Source organism: Rhipicephalus microplus, unplaced genomic scaffold (genome assembly GCF_043290135.1).
Source record: "Rhipicephalus microplus isolate Deutch F79 unplaced genomic scaffold, USDA_Rmic scaffold_66, whole genome shotgun sequence".
In the NCBI taxonomy this organism is placed as follows: domain Eukaryota; kingdom Metazoa; phylum Arthropoda; class Arachnida; order Ixodida; family Ixodidae; genus Rhipicephalus; species Rhipicephalus microplus.
Window position 1 is genome coordinate 1,568,827 of NW_027464639.1, and position 23,074 is coordinate 1,591,900.

Below are 23,074 nucleotides of genomic sequence, written 5' to 3' on the forward strand. Positions count from 1 at the left end.
GAAGAATATGTTTTCTGCAGATGGAGTGACCACTCGTCCGATTCTACATAAAGGCTTTCAACTGGGCTTGTTCTAAAGGTGCCTGTGGACAGGCGGATGCCTTGATGAACAGGGTCCAACACTTTCAGAGCGCTTTTCAGAGCAACATTTTCAGAGGCAGAGTGATAGACTATTGCCCCATACTTAAGGCGTGAGCGTATAATACCCCTGTCACACGGGCACTTAAATGTGGTGCATTATATGCACCACATTTCTTGCGGATTTTCATTCTAACTATTGTTCTATACGTGCCTTGTAATTCTAGAAAGATTCGGAGTAGTGTGAGGAGCTCGATATGTGTTTGAAATGTGTGCCAAGAAAGTTGGCTTAATCCTCCAAGCTTTCCCCGAGGCTATTTACTAGTGGAAGGGAATACGTTTGTTGGCCCTTAATTTTCTTTACCCGATTCCACACTTTTCCCTCATCTGTGTACGAGTTGATACTCGATATAAACTTTGTCCAGCTCTCTCATCTAGCTTGTCGACGCGTTCTCCTTGCCTGCGATTTGACCCGCTTGAAATTTTTCAGGTTTTCTGCTGCAGGGGAATGGTGAAGCAATGCCCATGCTTTGTTCTGAGTGGTCCGTGCTTTCCTGCATGCGTCGTTCCACCATGGGACTCGCCGTATAGAAGACATGCCGCTCGTTTTGGCAATACATTTAGATGCGACATCAAGTATAAAAGCTGCAAAATACGTGACAGCCTCATCTATGGTCAGGGCAGACAGCTCAGTCCATGTCATGTGTGTAAGAGTTCTATACCCTTCCCAATCAGCTGAGTCAATCTTCCATTGAGGAACCTGCGGGGTAATTGACCTTTGTTCAGCGCACTCAGGATGATTGGAAAGTGGTCACCTCCCATAAGGGTTTTTAAGAACGTTCCACTTAAAACAGGTAAAAGGGACGGTGATGAAATGCTAAGATCTATGGAGGAGTATGAGTTGTTTGCAAGGCTAAAATACGTAGGCTCCTTTATATTTAAAAGACATACAGTGAGCATCGCCTCACAGGACATTGTGTGCATTAAAATCACCTAGAACCAGAAACGGCTCTGGGAGTTCATCTATTAATGATTCCAGATCACGTCTGTGTAGCTGTTGATGTGGTGGTATGTACACAGAACATATGGTAATCAGTTTATTAAAAAGTACAGCTCGAATGGCCACTGCCTCAAGGGCCGTTTGGAGCTTCAAGTGCTGGCATGCTATACTTCTATAATGGCCACGCCACCAGATGACAGCATCCTCCCGGTCTTTTCGGGAAATATTATATTGCTGTAGGAAGACCTTGTGCTTAGGAGTTAAGTGCGTTTCTTGCACACATAGATAGCACTTTCGCGTTAAACTTACTCAGAAGTTCTTGGACGTCATCTAAATTTCTAAGTATTCCCCTTACGTTCCACTGAATGATTTTTCCGTAGTGGAAAAAGAAAAAAGGGAAAAAGTGCTGTGTGCACAGAAGACGGAGATTAGCTCGTTTTACAGGGCCTTTGTCAGGCCCTGTAATCGGCGTTCTGTCCTTTTTGGAGCGATCGAGAGAAGCTCGCCGCTCCTTCGGCGCTTCCTGCGCCGTTTGGCTTGAACTGGTGTCCATAGCCTCTTGTGAGACACTGGACGCCCGCTCTAAAAACCGATCTGTGCGTCACTTAGACTTCGCCTCGATCAACGAAGTCTTTGTCCCCACCGAGCTGGGGGTCGATGAAGCCCCCTTGGCCTCGTGATTGCCCTGGCTGCTGCCAGAGCTTGTAGAGGTCACTGGTGTGGACAGGCTGAATGTGGGCAGGGCAGCGCTGGCTGCTCCCGCCATAGGGGCTTGTGGCATTGGCCTCGGCACGCTAGGCGCGGTCCGGGCAACTGCCAAGGGCCTTTGTGGTGCCGCCCCTCGTTGCACCACTTCGGCAAAAGGTGTTTTTAGTGCCAATGATAACGACACCCGTTGTGTTGCTTCCCTGAATGTGATATTTTACTTAACTTTTATAGTTATTATTTCTTTTTCTCTTTTCCAGGCTGGGCACGCTCTGGAGTATGCGGGGTGACTACCTTCGCAGTTAGCACAGAGGACCTCGTCATGACTACATTCATCAGCACTGTGGCCGGTTGTGCCACACTTAGCACACATTAGCTGTCCTCGGCAGCTCTGGAATGCATGACCAAATCACTGGCATTTTAAACAACGCCTCGGGTTTGGAATGAAGGGTCGGACATGGAGTTTTACATAGCCAGTTTAGACATTCTCAGGTGGGTGGGTGGGTTGAGTTGAAGGTGAGTATCAAGTGCTTTGTTGCTATTTCATTGTTGTTACGTCCGATTTTGATGCGCTGGACATGTATTACACTTTGGTCTTTCCATCTATCAAAGAGCTCTTCTTCACTCAGTGTCGTCAAATTTTCGTCCGATACCACGCCCTTCACTGTATTCATGGTAGGGTGTGCGCTCACAGAGACGGGGATGTTACCAAAGGCTACGAGGTGCGAGAGTTTATTGTACTGTTCCTTGTCTTTTAATTCGAGAAGCAGATCTCCACTTACCGTCTTCGTGGCTTTATAACCGGTTCCAATGGTCTTTCTGAAGCACTTGGCCACAAGGAAGGGCGAGATTGCTCTAGCTATGGTAGATGATTGTTCGCAGTGGAGGACATGGTATTTTGGGAAAGTTTCTCTGTTTTGGGGCCAAAGTAGTGAAGTTTCGTCAGTGCGTACCCTTTTCGAAGCACGATCAGTTAAAGAGGGGGTCGAGGATCCCATAGGAAAATGTGTATTTTTCGGTAACGGCGCTATCCACCCACCACGGAGTCCAACGAGGGGACGTGGCAGAGCATTTCTGCACAACACCAGCAGTACGCAGTTACTATAACCCAATATGGTTTACCCTAGTTTGGATGGGCACACAAGGTTAGCCCTTGCCGCCAGGAAAAACAGAAGTAAATTGAAGAGAGGAGAGATCAGGAAAGATTGAAAGTAAGAGGGAAAGACGAAGATGAAGAGAGGCAGAGACAGGAAAAGGCGACTGCCGGTTTCCCCTGGGTGGGTCAGCCCAGGGGTGCCGTCTACATGAAGCCGGGGCCAAAGGGGTGTGTTGCCTCCGCCGGGGGGGCCTTAAAGGTCCAATCACCCGACGTCGGCTCAACCCCTCGGATCCCCTTTACCCCGGACATGGCAAAGCCACGCACGGCTAGGCGTGGGAGGGAGCCGAAACTCCCCCCTCCCCCCCCCCGTTCGCTCGGGTCTGTGGTGTTGCTACACACCAAACGCCTACTTGCGCAGGCGCCCCTGCGGGGCCCCGGACCCAGCATTCCCGACCAGGATGTGTAACTCCTGCACGAGGGACTCCACGCCCGATCTTACCTTTGTTAAAAATGTTGAATCTGCTACTTGGCACGAATTGTACGTGGATCTGGGTAGTGACCATAATGTCCTAGCTACCCATATCAGTGTAAAGGGCGAGCCCGTAAGAGAGTTTAGTTTCACAGATTGGGATTACTTCCGGCATATCAGAAAAAAATGCCCGCAAGTTGGAGACTCAACCCCTAGCCTGGATCAATGGGCCGAACAGCTCAAGGGAGACGTTGGTGAGGTGACAAAAAAGATACACACGAATTTTGAAAAGGATAGGATGGACAGTTGCCTTGCGCACCTCCTAGAGGCCAAGAAATCATTTCTCAATAAGTGGAAGCGGCAGAGGCTCAATCGTTGGCTTCGCGAGAAAATTGCAAAACTTAACCGAACCATCGAGGACCACTGCCAGACGCTCTCTAGGCAGCAGTGGGATGAGGTGTGCAATTCTGTTGATGGCTAATTGAGAATAGGAGAGAAATGAATTTGCTAAAGCACCTTTTGAACAAGTCACATTCAAAGAGTAATCAAAGGCAAGACATTGCAAAACTCATACACGCCGCCAGACAATTTGATTCTGAAGACGCTATACCGGATGGTTTGGCTCACAGATATTTACCCATGGGCTCCTCAAGCTGTTCAGACTACTCGCCTTACACTGAACCCCCATGCACTGAGCCCGGAGAGCCCTTGTCCACCAGCGACGCTTGGGAAGTTCTTCAAAACCTTAATGAACGATCAGCTCCGGGGCCTGCTCAAACATCAAATCAGACATCAAGCTGCTCAAACATCAAACCATAGACGTGAACACAAGCGACGTAACAGGCATCCTGGGTCTTGACTTGGAAACAGCGTTTGACATCATCTCTCACACGCACATCTTAAACTCCATTTCGGAGCTTGGACTGGGTGAAAAGCCTTTCACAGATACATCAGCTCTTTTTCGAATCCAGAAAGGCCACATTCAATATCTGAGACCTCATAAAATCGACCCTATAAATCTGGCGATCGTCATCATCCAAGCTGCTAGCTTCAAGGCAGTCATCTGCGAGCTGTTCAACAACAGCATTGATGACTCTGCCTTCCCCTTACTCAGCAACAGATTTTACTGGCATTGAAGCGAAGGCTACAGAGCCAAATCACATGCATCTTATCGCCATGAAACGTAGTTACGCAAAAGTACACACATTTTCAAAGTGAAATATAAAAGTTCCTTTTTTATTTTCTATGTGGAACAGTTCGAAACAGGATGCAGTGCACAGCAACAAGACAGTTGTATTTATTTACCTTAACGGGGTTTCCGACACGTGAAAAGCCCTGTATCGTCGTCTTTTTACGAATACCTCAAAGACTAAGCGGCGCCCGAGTCTGCGTATACATCAAACGCTGATGGTGTGCCTCCTGCCACTTTTCATCGAGATTACGAGATGCATTACGAGATGCGCGTAAATTGAATTACTTCATGTAGGGCTACATGGGCAGAAATCTCCGTCCCCGTAGCATTCCTTTCAAGGACAAGAAAAGTTTTTGCCGAGTATAGTCGCCTCTTTCCTGACATGGTGCATGTATGGCTTCGTAGATGTGAACACTCCACAAGCGTGCTCAAGAGTGCCACAAACAACAAACAAGGACATAGTACGCACTCGGGGATGCTGCCTGCCCTGCCTGCCCTGCCTGCCTGCCCTGCCTGCCCTGCCTGCCCTGTCTGCCCTGCCTGCGTCCGTCCGTGTCTGTGTCTGTCCGTCCATCTGTCTGTCCGTCTACCTGTCTGCCTGTCTGATTGTCTGTCCGTGTGTCTGTCTGCCTGTCTACGACAACGGTCATGGACAAACAGACGGGGTGGCTACAACAACGGAGGGAGGATTGAATCGCAGCATAAGTGCATGAGGCTCGCTGCGACGCCATGTTCTCAAAGTATTCTGATAGTGAAAGGTGCAAAGCGCTTACATTTAAATCCGATCCAAGCCACCTCGTAGCTATTTAAATCCATCCGTTTTGGACGATTCTTCAGACCGTTCCTTCTCCTCCGCATGAGAAACGGAGGAAAACTGACGCGCGACACCTTGGCTCACGTGACATAGAAGGTCACGGCATTCGTCACGGCTCAAATGAGCCAATCCCGTGCGACTCGATGGAGCGAAACGCCTCTGTCCGTCACGTGACGCTCTGTCACGGCATTTCCCCCGGCTCAAATGTGCCAATCACGAGTGACTCGATAGAATAGACCGCCTCCGTCCGTATTTGGAACGCATATAAAATTGCACCACTAGTTCACGCTGTGCATGAAAGATGGCCTTCCAAAATCTCACACCCACAACGAAGCACCCAGCACCCAAATTTGGTTCCAACCCAAATTTGGTTCCACGTATGCTGCTCTTGATTAAGCTCGCCAGTGCGATTTAATTTGCACCCGTTATCAAGTTTTCTAGGACAAAGTGCCCGATGCAGCACGCTAAGTTGCAAGACTGCAGGCAAGGCCTAAGGAGTACTAACTGCAAAACCTCTTCATAGTGGTTACAGATGTGCAGTATCGTCCCGAGTCAACAAAATGCTCTGCACTATTTACATTTTAAAAGGGATAGATAGTACAGAGAAACCTTTCAATTATGAATGCACAGCCTCGCATCGTTTACGAAAACGAGAGTGTACATGTGCAAAATTCGAGTTCGGGTTTGCGGTCAGCATGGGTTTCGACATCGCGCATACAGCAAGCAGAAATTCAGTTGCCATGCTGCAAAGAAATCTGGCACATAAGTGAGGAGCTTTGAAATGCAAGTCGGCAACTTTCTGCAAGGTTAATTTTTTTTTTTTGCTGCATTCTTTTTCTCGGCAGAGTACTTTCACAACAAACCTTAGGTTTTGTACAGTTGAAAACTTAAGGCAATAATTTACTGAATTCTCAATCAATTCTCTCAATTCTCTGCTGCCGGTCCAACACGTCTTGCACATCAGGGCTCTCTAAATATCAAAGTGTACATGTTTGCCTTCAGCGACTTGCATTGTAAGTAAATGGTTTATGATGCAACGGAAAAGTGGTGCGGCTACCAGTGTGCAAGCGCATTCGTTTTCCTTGATCTACACATACAACCACGGCAGCATGGTGCATGCACATGAGGACAGATACATGCGAGTATGCTTCAGCCTCGAGAGACTGTGGTTTCATTTTTAAACTATGAAAACACACTGTTTGGTGTAGAATAGTGGAAATAAGCAGGCTGTAGCACTATCGATCATTCAGCACAGCTGTCACATCACTGCCTTCTCTCACAGCCCTTGCGCTAGATGGCAAATGAGCTGTAGCACTTGACGCATTATCGATAACAGATTTCTATTAAGAAAAACTATAGAATACCATTGAATGTTCAGGTATCTCTAGCAAACACATGAAAAGTGAAGCAACATCACTGCAAAATAAACAAAATAATTTAAAAACAATATGAAAGAATACGTACGGAGAGTCCTGTACAGATGACTCCGAGCTGCAATGGCGAGACCCACACCAGCGCGACGACGGCCGCCCTAAGAAAAAGTAAGACCGCAAGTTCAAGTTGCTAAGCTACACTGAATGACGAGAATGCTTTGACGACATGTAAAAAAAAACGCATTACATGATGTCCAAGCAGCCCACTTTTCTATTGTTTGAAGAGGTCAATTTCTTTGTTACTATACAGGCGACACCTTAGGTGCATTAGAGTTGCTGACCACAGGTGCCGTGTCTCTGCCTTGCTATTCCAGGAGAAAGCGAACAAAGAAAGGCAAGAAAGAAAAAAGGTCGTGAGTATGTTCTACACTAGACTGTACAGACACAAGCAACACTGTAGTATAGACCACAAATGATGCTAGTAATTGTCTACAGACATAGCTTACAGCTACTAATGCACCATTCTAAAAAAATTATCAGTGAATTAACAAGGCACAGATACAGCCATAGTCTTCATGAGGCAAGCCGTCCTCATCGAAGTTGCTAGTTGCACCCAGACCACTGGTGGCACAGTGTTCTTTGCACGGCAGCCATAACGCATAAGAAGGATCTGCAGCAATGGTGAATACACAGTGAAATTTCAATGCAACAAATCGCAAAGAACCGCTAAATATTATCCTTTATTGTGAAGTCTTTTTAAAGAAAGTAATAAAAATTTGCACAAAAAAAGTAAACATTAACTCATGAGCCGCATACCCATGCTGTGTATACATTATCGAGCAACCACATTATGCTCAAATAAGTGCGAAAAAACGAACTCGAAGTAATACAGAACCAGTACACATTTATTTGAAAAAGAGGGCAGTCTATCTTGCCGTGAGCAGCTCGACTGCTGGAAAATAAACTATTACGGTAAGCAGGCGCGTCCTTCTTGCGCACTGCGAAATGTTAGCAGTGTCACGCAGTTTATTCACATACAGACCTACTGGAAGGCCGAGGAACACCAGAAGAGCGAGGAACGCCAACAGGCCGAAAATACAAAACAAACGCAAGCTCGGGTCGCGCGTGCACAACGCTGTGGCTTGCCATTTCATGCTGCTTCGTCGTCGTTCGCATAGTTCCCTACCCTGGCCCCCGGTGAATAGCGTAGCCAACCTGGCGACTTAAGGCGTAGTCACTGTAGCAGGGTCGTAATACGGCTTCAGGCGACTCACATGCACAATTTCTCGGCCACGACGGCGTAAGTCATGAGACTGTGTCAATGGCTCAATCTCATAATTGACGGGTGACGTACGGGCGAGAATGCGGTAGGGCCCGTGGTATCGTGCCAGTAATTTCGACGAAAGGCCAGGAGTGCTCGGTGGAACCCAGAGCCAAACGAGAGCACCAGTCGTGAAAGTAGAGAGATGTCGATCGGTGTCAAGCCGTAGCTTCTGGTGGCCTTGGTCCTCGGTTGTCAGAGAACGGGCCAATCGTCTGCAATCTTCTGCGTACCTGGCAACATCAGAAATTGCAGTGTACTCAGAGGAGTCGGGCGTGTATGGGAGGATAGTGTCCAGCGTGCACGATGGTTCGCGTCCGTACAACAGAAAGAAAGGGGAGAATCCTGTTGTCGTGTGCGTAGCGGTGTTATACGCATACTTGACGAATGGAAGGACAGTGTCCCGATTGGTCTGGTCTGAAGCTGTGTACATCGTCAACATATCACCGAGAGTGCGATTAAATCGTTCTGTGAGGCCATTCGTCTGCGGGTAATATGCTGTCGTCAGGCGATGAACCATGTTGCACTGAGCGAGCAACGCTTGAATGGCGTCAGACAAGAAAACAAGGCCCCGGTTGCTCAAAAGTTCGCGGGGAGCACCATGGCGAAGAACAAAGTTGCACGAGATGAAAAACGCAACTTCTCTCGCGGTTGCTGCGGGTAGTGCTGCTGTCTCCGCGTAACGCGTGAGGTGGTCCACGCCGACAATTATCCACCTATTTCCAGAAGACGACGTGGGAAGTGGTCCGTATAAGTCGATACCGACGCGGTCAAACGGACGCGCTGGACACGGCAGAGGCTGAAGTGTACCGGCAGGGCGCTGAGGTGGGACTTTACGTTGCAGGCATGCAGTACAAGCACGTACGTACTTGCGGACAAATGTGTACATGCCGCGCCAGTAGTACCGCTGACGTAGACGGTTGTACGTTTTGAGAGCGCCAGCGTGAGCGCTTTGCGGGTCGTTGTGGAAAGCAGTACAGATTTCCGAGCGCATGTGGTTGGGTATCACTAACAGCCACTTCCTACCTTCAGACGTGTAATTCCGCCGATAGAGCAGGTCGTCTCGAATAGCGAAATGTGTGGCTTGACGGCGGATAGTTCTTGACACTGAATTAGCTAACGGATCAGTCAAAAAGGCGAGGTGTTGGGAAATCCACACATCTTTGCGTTGTTCCGATGCCATGTCTGAAGTCGATTGGTGTTATGACAGCTGAAGAAGGTGACGAGGAGGCTGGGTCAGCCGGTAGCGGCGAGCGGGATAGCGCATCAGCGTCGGAGTGCTTGCGGCCGGATCGGTATACAACACGAATGTCGTATTCCTGTAGGCGAAGCGCCCAACGACCAAGGCGCCCCGACGGGTCTTTGAGCGATGATAGCCAGCATAGAGCGTGGTGGTCCGTGACAACTTCGAAAGGGCGGCCATAAAGGTATGGGTGGAACTTCGTCAAAGCCCAGACAATTGCGAGGCACTTTTTCTCCGTGACGGAATAATTACACTCGGCTTTCTTGAGGGTTCGACTCGCGTAAGCGACCACGTATTCTTGGTACCCTGGTTTTCGTTGAGCCAACACAGCACCAAGACCGACGCCACTGGCGTCGGTGTGGACCTCCGTAGGCGCATCAGGGTCAAAATGACGTACAATTGGAGGTGATAATAATAACCGCCGAAGCGTGGTGAAGGATTCGTCGCACTCTTTTGACCAAGCAGAAATGCCTTTGGAAGTTGTCAACAGGTTGGTAAGAGGTGCGATGATGGAAGAGAAGTTGCGCACAAATCGACGAAAGTATGAGCAGCACAGGCTGATAAAACTTCGAAGCGTCTTGATGGAATTGGGCTTCGGATAGTCGGCCACGGCGCGGAGTTTCGCCGGATCCGGGAGAACACCCTCTTTGCAGACAACGTGACCCAGTATAGTGAGCTGACGTGCGGCAAAATGGCACTTCTTGATGTTAAGTTGAAGGCCAGCAGAGGTGAGACGTGAGAATAGCACGAAGACGAACAAGGTGAGTGGAAAAGTCGCGGGAAAAAACGACGATATCGTCTAGGTAGCAAAGGCATGTGTTCCACTTGTAGCCGCGAAGGATGGTGTCCATCATCCGTTCGAAGGTAGCTGGGGCGTTGCAGAGTCCAAACGGACTGACGTTAAACTCATACAGCCCATCAGGTGTTACAAATGCAGTCTTCGATCGGTCAGGATCAGCCATTGGAACTTGCCAATATCCTGAGCGTAAATCTAAGGAGGAGAAATATTCTGCCCCTTGCAAGCAATCGAGAGCGTCGTCGATGGGTGGCAACGGGTACACATCCTTCCGAGTTATCTTATTGAGCCGGCGGTAGTCTACACAGAATCGGATAGACCCATCCTTTTTGCGCATAAGTACAACAGGGGACGACCAAGGGCTCTGCGATGGCTGGATGAGACCACGCTTGAGCATATCGTCGACTTGTTCGTTGATAATACGGCGCTCTTCCGCTGAAACTCGATATGGTCGTTGGCGTAAGGGAGCATGAGTACCGGTGTCAATATTATGCGTGATGTTCGCTGTGCGACCCAAAGATGGTTGAGCGCAATCGAAGACAGAACGGAACTCTCGAAGAAGGGACAAGAGTTCGCTTCTTTGTGTCGGCGATAGCTCAGCGGCAACAGAGGGCTGGAATGAGTCTGGCGCGGGCAGTGTGGCCACAGGTGGCGTCATAGCATTGAGCTGGAGGTGAGGTGCGTGTTCGGCGAACTCTAGAGGGCGCAAGAGGTCAACGTCTTGTATGTTACCCAAACATTCTCAGCGAAGTAAGGTAACTGGCGACGATAGCGAGTTCGCGACGAGCATGGCGGTAGCACCGGATTCCACGGTGAGTACGGCAAAGGGCAGGTGTAGGCTACGGCGGCGGGTAAATACGTCAGACGAAGTGAACAAAACAGTTCCGGCAGGAGCAGCCGTACAGGTCAGGGCTACAAGGGCGGATGTTCTCGGTGCTATTTCAGTGTCTGCAACAACGACAAGTTTGTAAGCTTCAGAAAGAGAATCCACCGAACAAGAGGTTGGCAGCGGTGTAAGGGCAACTTCTGCACGTGAGAATCTATGATGGCCCGATGACGCGAAAGAAAGTCCCATCCAAGAATGACTTCGTGGGAGCAGGATGCCAGCACAAAAAATTCAATGGCATAAAGTTCACCTTGGATAATGACACGTGCAGTGCACACAGCTGTAGGTTCTATGCACTGCGAGTTGACCATGTGGAGCCTCAGGCTCGAAAGAGGCGTCGTCACCTTTTTCAACTTGCGGCATAAGGTCTCACAGATTATGGAAACGGCGGCCCCTGTGTCGATAAGCGCTTGTGCGGCGGCCCCCTCAACATTGACGTCAATAACGTTTTGCGGCGAGAAAGATGGAGGCCTTAAGCAGTTCGAATTGTATGCAGCTGTTGCCTCCGGAGCTGCAGCGATCAGTTTCCCTCTTCCATAGCAGGTCGGCGACGCATAGGTGACAGGGAGCGTCGTCGTGGCGATGGTGACCGATGGTTTGCGAAGGGTCGAGGACCGTCAGTGGTGTACCTTGAAGGCGTCATAGACGACGACGCCATTGGCCTGCCCACGGCGTCGACTGGAGGGGGATCTCGGCGACAGTGGCGGGCGACGTGTCCAGCGATACCACAGGCGAAACAGATGGGCCTATTATCCGTTGTCCTCCAAGCTTCTGGGCGACGGTAAAATGGAGCTGAAGATCTCGCGTAGGGATACAGCGCCGCAATTGGGGTTGTAGGCAGGACATAGGGTGGCGTGGCAGGTTGAGCATACGGCATACGCTGTTGCGTAGGCCGAGCAGCGACGGCGGCGTACGTGAGAGGCGTTGTGACTGGTGGTTGCTTATGCACCGGCGGAAGGGCTTCAGCGACTTGGGTCCGAATGATGTGTTGGAGGTCCGGTGCCAAAGCTTGCGTGAGCTCATGTGTCAGTGGCAGCAGTGACAGCTGGCGCGCTACCTCTTCGCGGACGAAGTCCTTGATTGTCAAAAGCAGCGGCTGCTGGTCGGTAGGATGGGCAGCTAGGTGCAAGCTTGCGAGCGTGTCTGGCATCATGAGGGCTTGACGAGCAATTGCGCGCTGCCTACGCAATTCATCGAAGCTTTGACAGAGGGAAACGAGGACAGCAATGGTGGGGGGATTTCTCGCGAGCAACATCTGAAAGGCGTTGTCGTCAATGCCTTTCAATATGTGCCTGATTTTTTCTTCCTCAGGCATGATAGAGTTGATGCGGTTGCATAGATGCAACACATCTTCAATGTAGCCTGTGTAGGTCTCGCCTGGTTGCTGCGCACGGTGACGTAAACGGTGCTCGGCTTTAAGCTTGCGTGCCGCAGGTCGTCCAAAGACGTCCGTAATAGCCGTCTTGAATGCAGACCACGTAGTAATGTCAGCTGCGTGGTTATTAAACCACAGTTGCGCGGTGTCCGCAAGGTAGAATGTGACGTAGCCCAGCTTACTTGGGTCGTCCCATTTGTTACTTGCGCCGACTTTGTCGTACCTCGCCAGCCAATCTTCGACGTCCGACTCAGTGGAGCCCGTGAAGATAGGAGGGTCTCGTTGAGGATACACGGCACCACAAGTGACATGGACGGTCGAAGGTCCCACCCGGAGAGGCGTCTCGGTGGCCATGTTCGTGTCACGTAGAGGGGGAAGCTTACGGGAGCGAAGTTCCAGGTTTGTACGCGAGTCCACACACCTCCACCAGATGTCACACAGTTTATTCACGTACAGACCTACTGGAAGGCCGAGGAACGCCAAAAGAGCGAGGAACGCCAACAGGCCGAAAATACAAAACAAACGCAAGCTCGGGTCGCGCGTGCACCAACGCTGTGGCTTGCCGTTTCATGCTGCTTCGTCGTCGTTCACATAGTTCCCTACAGCAGTTAATACGAATTCTTCACGTTGGTTTGCGTGCACTGTTTCAACGTCGTCTTTACTCTCGTCGCAGTTTCCTTACCACAATGGATGATACGGATCTTATCGGTCATTAGCTAAGCTCACATGCACGCTTTGTTGAAGCACTGTAGGTTGTGTGAGCGTTAGTACGGCATGAGCGAGTTATTATCAGAGACTTCAACCAATAGGTCTCTCGTATTGCATTTTTCACCGTCTAAGCATTCCTCTCGTGCCGTTTCCGTAGCTCATCTTGAATGTTCAACCACCAACAAAAAGGCTAGAAACCAGCCCGCATGTCAAGCTGCCTCACAAAAGCAAGGATGACGGGGCAAAGGCTAACTTGAAAAGCAAGTTCCAGACGATGATGACAACAGGGCTATCGCACAATTGAATAGTGCAGGCAAAGAGAAATATGTCAGCATTCTCATCATGACAAGATTGGCAGCTACGGAGCTGGGCATAATGTTTACAGCCGTGAATAGCTTCTTAATGTCGTCATTCATTATTTTGGAGTGTTCTGAAAATGTAAGGGAGATAAAATTCGATAAATTATTCTGAAACATGCAATATTCTGAAATTTGTAGTAGTGAAACATTTTTACAATAAGACAATGGACATTTGGAGGGGAATTTTCGAAAAAAAACATATTGAGGATTGCTATAACAAGATTCGACTGCATAGTGTAGTACTTTCGAAGAAGTGCTAAAGGTTGATAATTTGAACAACCATGAAAAAAAGAAGAGTGAAATGAACAATCCACAAAATGAAAGTAAGCTCATGCTACGCAGACAAATAACAAAGGAGTAAGGTAGATCCCCACCAAGGAGCCTTTGCAACAAGGTAATCAAGCCTGCCTCCCAACACACAAACAGCAGTATACAAAAATTCAAAAGCTCAGTTATTACGAAGTTTTATAAGATGTCCATGTGCAATACAGTAAATTGACAATGAAAAGTGGCAAAGGACTTCATACTTTAGTCAACAGATGATTCATTGGCACAGTCATTTCCCTTCTTCCTTGTGTAATGTGTTTTGCAAATTTTACTTGCTCTATTATCGCAGCAGCAGCTCAATATCTTCTTATTTTCCAGCATTGGTTTACACTTGCACTCTGAGCACTGGGTGGGTAGGTGCCCATTTGTATGTGTTTCTTTTACTGAGAAATGATGTTCACACGTGCACATGTTGCACATCTTTCCATTTGTACCACACAACTTTAGCCACATGACAAATGTATTTCATATACCCCTCCAGCACTGCATTCTGCATATGATTTCGTGTAGTGCTTCTTGCACCCTGTTTTCGTGCCACCTATGAATGTGCATAAGACTGCAAGCTCCTTAAGCATCAAAAACTTCACCTCAACTCCATGTCGTTTCCCAACCTTCTTGTGGTGGTACAGCATTGTATACACATGGGCCACAACTATATATGTCTTATCGATCTTCACCCTTCGAGAAGGAACATTAGAGTTTCTGGCCTTCGACAAAGCCCCTGCACCCTCGTAGCACAAGCACAGCCAAGCTTTTTGAACTGGGCATGCGCAAAGGGGCATTGTCTAATACTGCTACAACAAAATTTTCGCCACGATGTATAATTTGCGATTCCCTGTCAGCTTCCCATCAAGTACACAGTTCGCCGGTGTGCCGCCGAGCTGGTGGGCTCGGCGGCACACCGGAGATGGGTCATCCTAACCCGCTTGACTTCTTCGCTACGCAGTTCTTCGTGCTGCCCTGGATCCTGATGCTACTGCAGAACTTCGACAAGCCTACTCGGTCTCCACTACCATGCGGCGCTGACCCCCTGCCTGTGAACGCGTCACCTCGCCATGACGGGGTGCGCCAGCCCGGCCTGTACTGTGCACCGGAATGCGCGCATCACCGCCAAACGCTCTCACTACGGTTGCCTCGTGGTCATCAGCTGGCATCTTGGATTTCGGGCACGCTATCTTCCGACAGCGCCACCGTTCCTTGGAGCACCAATATAAACCCTGGGCAGACGCTCACTGTGCCTAGTGGGCTCGGCGGCACACCGGCGATGGGTCATCCTAACCCGCTTGACTTCACTACGCAGGTAACGAATTACCACTGCCTTTACGCTAAGCGAACTGGATGCCGATCATTACTTGTTCTGCTGAGCCCACGGCGCTCCATCTCTGTAGTTCTCCATTGTGCCAAAATGCTGTTGAAATTGTTATTAGCAGGTGATATTGAGACTAATCCTGGACCTAGGAATGAACACTGTGTGGTGTCTAGTGACATGCTTGATATACTGAAGACGTTGCAATCTGGGCAGTCGGCCATGCTTGAGCAGTTAGGTTCAATCAGATCAACCCTTGATGAACATGAAAAAACGTTCAATGACCTGAGCTCGCGATTGACCAAAATAGAATCCGACTTACTATCACTTTCAAATGTTCAGTCTCAATTTGAAATCATTGAAAGTGTTGCCACTAACAGCGCTGCTCAGGTAACTAGGCTGTCTGACCGGATTAGCCACATGGAAAGCACATCCCGAAGGCGCAACCTGATCTTTTACAGGTTCAGTGATGTGCGAAACGAGGCGTGGCGTGTTAGTGAAGAACTGGTTACTAATCTCTGTCACAAAAGCCTGGGCATGACTATTCGAAGTCGTGACATAGAACGTGCCCATAGACTCTGAGCTTATCGTGAAGGGAAATGGCGACCGATAATAGTAAAATTTGCCCACTTCAAGGATAAAGAAGCACTCCTTTCGTCTAGCAGTAAACTGAAAGGCTCAGATTACGGCATCAGTGAAGACTTTGCCCCGGAAATTCGTGTAGCCAGAAGGCGCCTTATCGAATTTGGAAAAGCACAGCACTCCCCGTTTAAGCTCCGTTATGACAAGCTTATCTGTGGCAGAAAAACGTATGTTTTTGATCAGGCTAAGCAGTTGGTTGTCGAACCTCAGGCCTAGCAACGCAAAAGCCACGAAGACCGAATCAGAGTGTTAAGCATGATCTCTCACTGCTTCACACTAACATTTGCAGCTTGATGCCAAAACGCGATCCGTTATGCACCTTGATCTCTTCTTCTAGCAACGTCATTCTGTTGACGGAAACGTGGCTAACCTCTAACATACTTGATTCCGAGATTCTTCCTGATCTGCCAGATTTTGATATCTTTCGCAAGAACCACTTTGATGATAACCGTGGGGGCGGTGTGGCGATTGCCACACATCGCTTGCTTAAGTGCTCTGCTGTAAATGTTAAAAATTCTCTGGAAATGGTTTGGACGTGCTGCCATGCCCCTTCACCGCACATGTTAATCGGCTGTTGCCACCGTTCACCATGTGCCGATAGCTCCTTTCTTTCGTCTTTTCAGGAAGCATTGTTAGAACTAACAACAACGTATCCCAACACTCCCGTCTTATTATTCGGTGATTTCAATTTTTCTTCAATAGATTGGAGTAATGTTGCGTCATGTCTTGCACAAAATAACATGGCTGCAGAATTTGTAAACATAAGTTTGCTTTTTCGCCTCTCACAGCTGGTCAATAAACCTACCGGAGTAACCCAACACTCATCAACAGTCTTGGACCTCCTTTTCACGTCACACCCCGATAATGTGCCCCCCCCCCCCCTTCTTATGTATATCCATGGTTTTCCTGACCACAACGTCATTCATGCAACATTTCCTTGCAACATCTTAAAAAGCAAGAAATCTAAAAAAGTACTCACGCTATACGACAAAGCCGATTATTCCAGCATCAACCGTGAACTTTCCGTTTTTCATGAGAAACTTGCCCTTACATATCGGCAGCATTCAACCGAGAGCATTTGGATACTATTCAAAGCCAAAATGCTGCGTTTAATGAATCTTTACATCCCAACTATCGCTATAAATGAATAAGCCCGTTCCCCCTGGTTTAACAAGTCTTTGAAAGACCTAAGTAATAAAAAAGCGATTATTTTGAAATGCTAAACGAACTGGTTCATCCTCGGCCTGGCAAAAGCATAATAAGGACGTTAAAGAATACAACGCAGTAAAAGCACGCGCCAAGCGTGACTACTATTCGACTACCATACCAAATATGCTGCAGTCTAACCCGCGCTGTTTTTGGAAAGCGATTAAGCCTGATATTAAAAGTACTATTTCACTATGTGATAACATGGGGACACCCATTACCGATTCCGAAGTTCCCGACGCACTGAATCTAGCGTTTTGTTCAGTGTTCACAAAAACGAGTACAGATGCATTACCACACTTTCCATATTTCAATTTTTCTCCAATGGAGGGTATTGAATTCAGGGCAGAGGGCATTGTCAAGGTCATTGACTCCCTGAAGTGTTCATCTTGCGGTATTGATGGAATCAACGCTTAAGCACTAAAAAGTACAAAATATGCGTGCAGTGCGATTCTTTGTATTATCTTTCGGCACTCACTTGACACAGGTACAGTGCCAGATGATTGGAGGACAGGGAAGGTCATTCCAATCTTCAAAAAAGGTGACCGGTCATCCCCTGCAAACTACCGTCCCATTTCCCTCACCAACATATGCTCCAAGATCATGGAACACGTCATCTACTCTTAAGGGGAGATGCGAGTCGAAAAATTGCGTTTTTAGCAAAATTTCTCGTATTTCTGATTTTTATTGCATTGTAATCTTCAAACCTTCTTTCATCTGTGAAAATTTCAAAACTAAATTCGAACCGCAAAATGCAAAAAAATGTGTATGATGGCATCGCGGTGGCTCGAAATTTCGTGAATTTGCGCCGATATTGGCCATCTTTGACTGCGCGCTGCTCCCCGTCGCAGTGCCGCCCGCCATCGCGATCGGTTGGGAAAGTTGCGTCCGGCCTTCTTCATACAGCTCCGACGACCGCCAGTTTCGTACGTGTGCAAAAAAAAAAACTACGAGGCCTTTTTATCACGTGGTTTGAGCGGTTTGAAACACACGGCACCCTAAGCCGCATCGCAATTGGCTACCGAGTCATTGTCAGCTGTGTTGGTGGCGGCCATCGGCATTTGGTCCGTCTGTTTTCTGCGCGTCTATGCATATTTCTGCGAACATGCATATTTCAGCGCGTTGATGCATGCATATTTCAGCGCGTTGATGTGCAAACATCAACGCGCTGAAGCACTTGGTGAACCTGCACCACGTCACACACCTCTCCTGACAAAAGCACAGGGATTGGCTGTTTTGCCCATTTATAAGCGGCTAACGGATGAGAAGCTCCTTGCTCGATGCATCAAAGGGAAAACCCAGAACACATTGGAATCCCTGAACAGCAAAATTTGGCTACTTTGTCCCAAGACTAAGTTTGTCTCCCGAACGGTTGTCGAGACTGCCGCAGCTATGGCAATCCTGTGGTTCAACAAGGGTCATGCTACTTTCGAGCACATCCTGGAAGAGCTCAACATACTGCCATCTAGAGATCTAGTTACTTTCAGTGATTCCCGCGATGCGAGGCGCATCAAGAGAATGTCCGAGCGTCTGACAGCAGAAGCAAGGGCCCACCGTCGTCGTGGAGTGAAAAGGGCACGGCTAGAGGAGAGTGCTCGCAAGGACCGTGAGGGCACAATCTAAGCTGCAGGACAGTTCTAGTAACTTGCAGTGCTTTTCAAAGTTCTGTTGAACATTATGGCCAAAGATTATGCGCTTCTAACAACTCTGATAAAAAAAAGGTTTCAAACTTTCAAATGCGTTTTTCTCCTTTTCCAGTTTTGTGTGATCTGTGCTTCTTATATACGCTATTTCGTATACTTAGAATTGACATACCTCTATGAAATTTTGCACATAGCATGAGGGCCCATAGAGTGCAAGTATCTATTCAGATTGTCAGTGCTGCTTGATTATGTTTTTCAAAAGTTACATAACATTGAAAGCCCTTGGCAACTAGAGCCATAGTAAATTTTTCTATTTTATTATTGTATTTCACCTTTTTACACACAAAATTAATATAGTTTTTTGCACTCTACAGTTCCAAAGAATCATAGTCAGCTATATCTGCATGCTTTATCTCAAATTTTTATAGGTCAGAATTGTTGCATAGCAATGGCCATAATTTTGCAGTATCCGACCTGCAGAAAGAAAACCAAGCAATCTACATGAAAATAAATGACATATTTGCAAAGAGGAGAAAAAACTATTAGCATGCCAAATTGTGTTAAATTCAGACTCTTATTAAAGAAAATCGTTTTGAGTAGCATCTACCCTCAACACCAAGAAATGTACCTTTGCTAGCGAGACAATCAAGGTTCTCTGCCCCCTTGTCAGCAAAGGAATTCGGCCCGACCCCGAGAAGCTTGCCGCTGTCCTCGATTTTCCTCGTCCACTACGTCAAAAGGACCTGCGCAGCTTTCTTGGGTTATCTTCTTACTTCCAGCGCTTCATACGTGGTTTCGCGGAACTTGCGTCTCCGCTCCATCAACTCCTCGCAACGAACGTCCCCTTCATTTTGTCCGAAGACTGCGAAAGCGCTTTCACGGCATTGAAGCAAGCCCTCACATCGGATCCGGTACTGTGCCACTTCGATTCCACCGCACCCACCATCTTTCACACCGACGCAAGTGGTCATGGCCTTGGTGCGGTACTCTTGCAGCGTGACAAAAACTCCCGCGAACGCGTCGTTGCTTATGCAAGTAGTGCTCTTACCGCGCCAGAAAAGAACTACACTATCACCGAGCAGGAGTGCCTTACTGTTGTTTGTGCAGTGCAAAGATTCCGACCATATCTTCACGGCCGTCATTTTACCGCCGTGACCGACCATAATGCCCTATGCTGGTTTTCATCGCTGAAAAACTTATCGGGTCGCCTTGGTCGCTTCGCTTGCAGGAGCATGATTTCGATGTCGCCTACAGATCTGGGAAGAAGCATCAAGATGCTGATGCTCTATCGCGCCGTCTTTTGCCCAGCGGAAGCAATTCACCATCGATACTCCAAAACGACAGCACCTCTCCAATCGCAGCGCTAAGTTCATCACCTGCCACCCTATCCGTCCTTGTTTCACAACAACGTGTCGACCCATACTGCCACACCATTGTTAACCGCTTGCCCGGCTCTACTACTCTTCCAAACGCCAGACTCCGTCGACAACTTGAGCAATTTAAGCTCGTCGGTGATGCTTTATGTCGCTACATTTACCACATCGATGGCAACAAGTGTGTACCAGTCATCCCACGTTCTCTGCAACGTGAAGTTCTGGAAGCTGTCATGATGATCCAACCGCTGCTCATCTAGGCTACCACAAGACTTACGACAAAATTCGAAGTCGTTGTTTTTGGCCTGGCCTCTCTTGAGCCGTCGCTAAGTACGTCGCCTCCTGTGTCCATTGCCAACGGCGAAAACGACCGACAACTGCTCCGGCTGGCTTAATGCAACCTCTTCCTTGTCCCGCCTCACCTTTTGTAGTCGTTGGAATCGACTTGTATGGCCCTCTTCCTATATCATCCAATGGGAATTGCTGGATTGTCACGGCAGTCGACCACTTTACCCGCTACGCAGAAACAGCTTCCATACCATCTGGGACTGCCACTGAGATCGCCGATTTCTTTCTTCGCCATATCTTTTTGCGTCATGGAGCTCCACGCATTCTCCTCAGTGATCGTGGCAAAGTCTTCCTATCTTCCATTGTCGAGCAAGTTTTGCGTGCCTCGAACACTGTTCACAAGACCACTTCTAGCTACCACCCGCAGACCAACGGATTGAACGGTTTCATCGGACCCTATCGGACATGATCGCCATGTACATTCACCCCAACCACACGAACTGGGATGCAATTCTACCCTTCGTGACATTCGCCTATAATACGGCTGCTCAACGCACTACCGGCTTTTCTCCATTTTTTCTCGTCCATGGTCACTCGCCGAGTTCGCTCTGGATGTCTCTTTCCTTTCGGCCCCTGCCCTCTCCACGGCTCCTTTCTCTGAAGAATTCCTATCTCGTCTCGCACACTGCCGTCACCAGGCCCGTGTTAACACCGGCCTCTCTCAAGACACTCGAAAATCTCGCTACGACTCGTCTCGCCGTGTTGCGAGTTTTTCCCCTGGTGACGAAGTTCTTCTATGGACTCCACTACGCGTCCCCGGCCTATGCGACAAATTCATCAGGCGCTTCATTGGGCCATACACGGTGGTCGAACAGACATCTCCTGTCAATTACCGCGTTTCTCCTCTTAGCGCCAGTCCTGATCATCGTTGCCGAGGAACAGAGATAGTGCACGTATCTCGTTTAAAGCATTATGCGCGATGCATTTCATAATACTGTCAAGCGACCAGGCAGCCGCTTTCACCGCGCGAGGGAATTAGTGTGAGCGCAACAAGCGAATGACTCTTTATTCTCTTTGTAATTATCATCACCTGTACATCTTTATCTAAAAATATCATCACCAGCATGATTTAGCTCGAGCCTGGCCGAATAAACCGGTTCCTCAGAATATTACTAGGTATTACGAAATTGGAATGTGACGATTGTTCAGCTGTGAAGGGACTAACTTTCACTTAGAAACAGGCCGTATTTCAGCTTGTTCGAGCTGCAATAAAGCCTGCAGCTGACAATATGCAGCTCGAATCAGGCTTATTGTCTGCTTTGCTGCTAGGAGGTGTGCTCCATGTCGGCGAGTTACAAGTTGGCCGACAGCCTGCAACACTGCGCTGGAACCACCAGCTACTGGTTCCATCAGCTGCTGGTTCTATCAGCTGCTGGTTTCAACACCTGCTGGAACCACCAGCTACTGGTTCTATCAGCTGCTGGTTTCAACACCTGCTGGAACCACCAGCTACTGGTTCTATCAGCTGCTGGTTTCAACACCTGCTGGAACCACCAGCTACTGGTTCTATCAGCTGCTGGTTTCAACACCTGCTGGAACCACCAGCTACTGGTTCCATCAGCTGCTGGTTTCAACACCCACTGCAACCACCAGCTACTGGTTCCATCACCTGCTGGTTCCATTACCTCCTGGGAATGTGCTAATAGACCAGCACTGCTGGAAGCAATAGCCAATCAGCAGGAAAGTTTCACCTGGGTCCTGATGGTATGTGAAGCTCTGCAGGTGGTAACTGTCCAGAAGCTTCAACCAACCATTACAGCAGAAATATTTGCATCACCGTACGAGACGCTTGCTGCGATTTCTAACCAAAATACAGCTGCTTGCACTAGTTCTGAAAAAGCTTGACAAGTTTTTAGAGCACGAAATTGGATGACATCAGAGCAAAAGCTCATTTATTTAAATTCAAAACGTGCTTCAGTGTTCCTCAAAAGCGAGCAGCCATTCTGATTACTTGCACTGCGAAACATTTCAGCCGGTCATCGCTAGGAACATGGTTGACCAGAACGAATGTTATACGAAAGATGTCCTCTCACCATGAGGCGGTCCCTGGCTGCGACGCTGGCCAGGACTGGCTGCCTCGGGATCCTCGGCGGGCTTGGCCTGCTCGGGGGGGCTCTCCAGGCGCCTCCTCTTGCCACTGCTGCTCTCCCTGGCCTCAAGCTTTCGCTTCTCAGCCAGGTGCTGCCCCTGCAAGAGCTGCCGGGCATGGCTTCGCAGGAAATAGCGAGGCAGCTCGCTTCCTGCATCAGCCTGGCCCACCGCTGGAGCCTTGGCTGCTCGAGCGTTCACAGGGGCAGCGCTGTGGGAAATGAATGTGCACATTTTTCTTTTTCTGCTTAACTCCGCTTGAGCAAGTGAAACTGCAATGGCAGAATTTTGCTCTTTATAAACAGGCTCTCTCTCTTGCACTGGGTTTACTTAGCGATAAAAGATAACAAGTTTAAGGTCCGACCCAGGTAAATGACCAGCTTTAGAAAAGTACAGACGTAACATTTTCTGGAAGGAGCAAGTTTAGCACAATTATGCTACCATGGCTACCATGGTAGCTAAGTTCCTACCACACAGACTAAAACAGCATCGACATAAAAATGCCGAATGTTTTTCGATTTGAAAACAAGGATTGCGTCAGCTGCCCACTGCTGATGCAGAGTGCAAATGACTTCATTGCGGTGGCAGTCCTCTTGTGAGAACCGATCTACTTAAATGGGAGGCTACCCGGGATACCTAACTTCTACGAGCTAAGCTCCCTAAGGCGTGGGTCTGTCCATTCCTTGTATGTACCTGACCGCCTATAGTTCCACCTTTGCAAACT

General features: G+C 48.5%; 1 protein-coding gene across 10 annotated transcripts in view; it reads right to left on the reverse strand.

Moving 5' to 3' along the window:
* LOC142790041 (uncharacterized) overlaps positions 1-23,074 on the reverse strand; it is a 467,642-nt gene that overhangs the window by 434,340 nt on the left and 10,228 nt on the right. For all 10 annotated transcript variants that reach the window (XM_075885074.1, XM_075885070.1, XM_075885072.1 and 7 more), the window contains exons 2-3: positions 22,296-22,561; positions 6,821-6,887 (exon numbers count right to left, since the gene is read on the reverse strand). In XM_075885074.1, the coding sequence (XP_075741189.1) occupies positions 6,821-6,887; positions 22,296-22,561 (333 nt within the window). The remainder of the gene's footprint in view (positions 1-6,820; positions 6,888-22,295; positions 22,562-23,074) is intronic.